Source organism: Mustela erminea, chromosome X (genome assembly GCF_009829155.1).
Source record: "Mustela erminea isolate mMusErm1 chromosome X, mMusErm1.Pri, whole genome shotgun sequence".
Lineage (NCBI taxonomy): Eukaryota > Metazoa > Chordata > Mammalia > Carnivora > Mustelidae > Mustela > Mustela erminea.
The window spans coordinates 84,781,919-84,786,686 of NC_045635.1; the positions used below are offsets into that span (position 1 = coordinate 84,781,919).

The following is a 4,768-nucleotide window of genomic DNA, read 5'->3' on the forward strand; positions in this document are numbered from 1 at the left end:
GGTGGGTGGGACATCTTGCTCATAGATGTCCTTGCATTTTTTTTTAATATTGCACTAAAATGTGATTATCTTCACCACTGAGTTTTCTGCACCTGCTTAAATTTGCCCCGTCCTCCTGGAGTAGATAGGGATGTATCCCAGGAGCAGAAGAGAGGAAGAGGCAAGTCCCCAGGGAAGAACTGGGAATGGCCAGCAGGCCCCTGAGAAGATACTGCCTTTCCCCAGCAGGCACAGAAACGCCCAGGAATATACAAAGAAGGGAGAGCCACAGAGCCCAGACAGGTGCTGTTAAGAAGGACCTGGCTCGGGAGTCCTGGGTGGTTCAGTCGCTTTAGCGTCTGCCTTTGCTCAGGTCATGATCCCAGGGTCCTGGGATCCAGTTTCGCATGGGACTCCTTGCTCTGCGAGGAGCCTGCTTCTCCCTCTGCCTGCAGCTCCCCCAACTTGGGCTCTTTTTTTTCCCCTCTGGCAAATAAATGAATAAAATAAAAAGGACCCAACAGCAGAGGGGAGCTGCGTTGGCCAACTGCCTGTGCGCCACCCTGCGGGCAGAAGCCGGCACGGAATGGGGGCGGTGCCACTCGCGGTGACGAAGGCCTCACGTGAGCCGCCAACGCTGACTCGCTCGCCTCGCTGTAGCGTCAGAGCCGGCCTTCGCTCGCTCACTTCTCGGTGTCTACACCCGGTGGCCGTGCGGGCGCGCGGGCCAGAAGCGGTCCCGAAGAGTCAGACGCGGAGGGGAAGCAGGTAAGGGACCGGGAGGAGGGGGAGCGTTCCCTGGTCTGGGTGTGGGAGAGCCCACGCGGCCAGCTGAGCCCTGCTGGGGGCCGGCTGCCCCGAAGCGAAGCGGCGCAAGGACCGCAGCGCTCGCAGCGCTCACGCCGCCTCGCAACCCGCGTTTGGCCGCAGAAAACGGTAAGCCGAGGGCTGGACGGCGGTGAAGCGACGACCCTTCGGAAACACCTGCCTCTTGCGCTCCCGCCCCGCCCCCGTCCTTCTTGGTGTGGAAAATGGTGGTCAGCACTGGGGATGGGGCGGCTGGGTGTGGGGGCGAGGCGGCCGTGGCGGGTCCGGGCGGAGCTGGGTAGCTTCGGGTCGGTGGGGAGCGCTCGGCTGCAGCAGCCCCCGCTGTCCCCACCCCGGCCCTCTGCAGGTGTGCAAGTCTAAGTGTCGCGGCGGCGCACTCTCGGCGAGAATCGGGAGGAGGAGACTGCAAGGATAGGCCCAGGTCGGTGCCGGGTACAGTGTGGGGGGCGGGGGGAAAGTATGGAAAGCCCTGAGACCCCAGATTCCCTCCTCCCCCGCGCCCCCCGCCCAGCCTGTCCTCCATCTTGATGCCTTGCAGAGGCCTGGGCAGAAATTGGCAGGGAAAATGGTGGGCTTTGGTGGGGAAGGGGAGAGAGGAGCGACAGGGAGGGAGCGGGGGAGGGCTCGGACCGGGATCCCCCTGAAGAGTGCAAGGAGCCTCTCCGGTGGGAGAGTAAAATTTTCAAAAGCCTTTGAAATCCAGGGCTTTTGAAAGGTGCATAGTAGGGCCTCTGTCCTCGGTGCTGATCGTCCCACCACCCCACCCCCACCCCCCAAAATAGCGCTTTTCCTGGTGTCTTACCTCCTAGGAGCAATGGCGTCCAAACAGAAACAAGTGGTGAAAAATGTCAACATGGAAAATGCCCAGCAGGAAAACGAAGGAGAGGAACAGGGCCCCGTGCAGAATGAAGAGGGATCACGCAATTCGAAAGGGGGTGAAGGCCAGAAGCATGGAAGAAATGTCAGGCTGGGGCGAATGAGACGACTTGTCCCTAATTTTCGGTGGGCCATACCTAGCAGGCATACTGATCACAATGAAGTGGGAGGTGAGGAGGAAAAGTTTGTAGGGCAGATGATGGAGGTCAAGAGAAAGACTAAGGAGCAGCAAATGAGACATCATAAGCGCTTCCAGACTCCTGAACCTGATAATCATTATGACTTTTGCCTTATACCTTGAAACCTAAGGTTTTCTCTGAGGTTGTTAATGTGGCCTCGGCTCTACAAGCTTGTAGTTTTGTGATTTACTTTTTCTGTAAAGCTTTTGGTGTTTCCACTTACCAGTTTGTAATTAAGTATTGTTTTGTCTCAAGTGTAAAATTTTCTGTCCAGTAGGGCAATTTCACTCAGTTTTAGGAAAAACTATTCCTTTCATAAAGTGAAATTAATAAAGCAGTTTAAAAAGCAATCTTCCACTTTCACCCTAGTCTTTATTTTTTAATACTCCTTTCCTCTTCTAGCTACCTGGACTCAAAATCTCTAGTCTTTGTTTTCTGTTGTTGTTGTTCTCATCCCATGAGCAAGGATAACTCATAACTCAACATCTGATATCATTTTAAATATGTATGCCCTACTGTTTTTCAAGGAGTATGAGTCCACCACTGGCATAAAAACACCTTGGGAGGGGGGCTTTCTAAGAATGTAAAACATCTGGCTTCTATCCTCCAGACCCACAGATGGGCACTCCAGAATCTCCATTTTTAACAAACTTTCCAGGTAAATCTAATGTACACGGGGCGCCTGGGTGGCTCAATGAGTTAAAGCCTCTGCCTTTGTCTCGGGTTGTGGTCCCAGGGTCCTGGGATCAAGCCCCACATCAGGCTCTCTGCTCAGCAGGGAGCCTGCTTCCCCCAATCCCTCTCTCTGCCTACTTGTGATCTGTCAAATAAATAAATAAATAAATAAAATCTTTTAAAAAAATCTAATGTACACCTTTAGTCTGAGGCCACTGTTTTATGTATGTATGTATGTGTCTATGAATGTGGGGTGTGTGTGTTATGCACCCCACACAGTATGATGGAATATTTGCCATGAAAAAGAATGAAATGTTGGGTCACCTGGGTGGCTCAAGTCGGTTGGGCATCTGCCTTTGGCTCAGGTCATGATCCCAGAGTTCTGGGATCAAACCCCAAGTGGGGCTCCCCACTCAGCAAGGAACCTGCTTTTCCCTCTCCCCTGTTCATGCTCTCTCTCTAATAAAACCTTTTAAAAAAAGAAAAGAATGAAATCCTGCCATTTGCAATTACGTGGATGGAACTAGAGGTTTTATGCTAAATAAAATAAGTCAGAAAAAGACATATACCATATGATTTCACTCATATGTAGAATTTAAGGAACAAAACATGAACAATACAGGAAGGGAAGGAAAAGATGAAAACAGGTAGGCAAAACCGTAAGATTCCTTACTCTAGGTAATAAACTGAGGGTTGCTGGAGGGGAGGTGGGTGGGAGGATGGGATAACTGGGTGATAAGCATTAAGGAGGGCACTTGATGGAATGAGCCCTAGGTGGTGTGTGCAAGTGATAAGTCATTGAATTCTACCTCTGAAATTAATAATATACGTTAATTAAGTTGAATTTAAGTAAAAATTATTTTAAAAAATAACAAATTTTAAAACTCACTTCCTCAAACTTTGTTTCACAGATGAGGAAACTAAGTAGAGAAATGGTTTTCCCAAGGTCACATAGCCAGTTTGTGATAGAGAGGGGACCACAGTTCCTGGTTCAGGGTGCTTATCTCCTTACCACATCCCCTCCACAAGGCATGATTTGGAAATATGTGTGTACTGATTGCCAGTAGTATACATTAACAAAATCACTGTTTATTTCTTGTTCACACCCAGAATCCCTGCATGTTTAATTGGCAAGCATTTAAGGAGAGCCCTGTGTCTCTTACAATATTTTGGAGCTGGAATGATCATTCACCGACTGTCTAGAGGAAGGGGATGATGGAGAGTCTGATCTGGAAATTCAAGGTGGTGAACCCAGAGGCACTTCATAAAGGCTAGCTGATTGAGTGCTGTTTATGAATGGCCTTTTGGTCCTTCTGAAAATCAATACTATACCTTTCCATACACCAATCCCAGATTTCCTAAGGTAGCCCCAATTTTTTAAAATCTGTGGGTGGAAAGTGAGATCAGAACTTTACTGGTGGAAGGAAAACTGATGGAAGCCTCCTCATCAGGGTTCTTTGGGGGTGGTGGGGTGGTGGGAGATGAGGACAGATTTTCCAAAAGAAGTAATGTTGGGGTTCAGAATAAGATTTTTTGAAGAACTGAAATAAATCCCCTCTCTATGGTGTTTCTGAGGGTGTGGGATGATGAAGTCAGAACTTTCTGGAAGTGGTAAATGTCTGGGAACAAAGTCACAATGTGATTGGTTGAAGAACCAAATTAAGACCCCTTTCTTGGGAGTTTCTCTGATGGTGGGGTGTGAGTACAGAACTCTCTACAAGCAGTAAAGTTTTGGGGCCATGATCAGAACATGACTGAAGACAAACAAGGAAGCACACTTTCCTGGATGTTTCAGCAGAGGTGGAGGGGTGAGAACAGAACTTTCTGGAAAAAGTAATAGCCAGGAGGAAAAGTAAGTCATGGAATTAGAAAGTGATTGAGGGAGAACTCAGTTACTTTTTTTTTTTAAGATTTTATCTATTTATTTGTCAGAGAGAGAGGGAGAGAGCAAGCAGAGGGAGCGGCAGACAGAGGAAGAAGCAGGCTTCCTGCTGAGTAAGGAGCCCTATGCAGGACTGATCCCAAGACCATGGGATCATGATCTGAGCTGAAGGCAGACACTTAACCAATTGAGCCACCCAGGCATCCCAAGAACTGAGTTATTTTAGTGAACACTTCCATTAACTTACACATCCCATGGGAGGGTCTGTCTAGGTGTGCAGTACATTCTGACTTTTTTTTTTAAAGATTTTATTTATTTATTTGACAGAGAGAGATCACAAGTAGGCAGA

General features: G+C 48.7%; 1 protein-coding gene across 1 annotated transcript; it reads left to right on the plus strand.

The window, feature by feature from the left end:
- Nucleotides 1-586: 586 nt before the first annotated feature.
- Nucleotides 587-2,212, plus strand: BEX4 (brain expressed X-linked 4). Its single transcript, XM_032331284.1, has 3 exons — nucleotides 587-747; nucleotides 1,154-1,228; nucleotides 1,617-2,212. Exon 3 carries the CDS (start codon nucleotides 1,622-1,624, stop codon nucleotides 1,982-1,984), a length of 363 nt encoding a protein of 120 aa, XP_032187175.1. The 5' UTR covers nucleotides 587-747; nucleotides 1,154-1,228; nucleotides 1,617-1,621; the 3' UTR covers nucleotides 1,985-2,212.
- The last annotated feature ends 2,556 nt before the right edge of the window (nucleotides 2,213-4,768 follow it).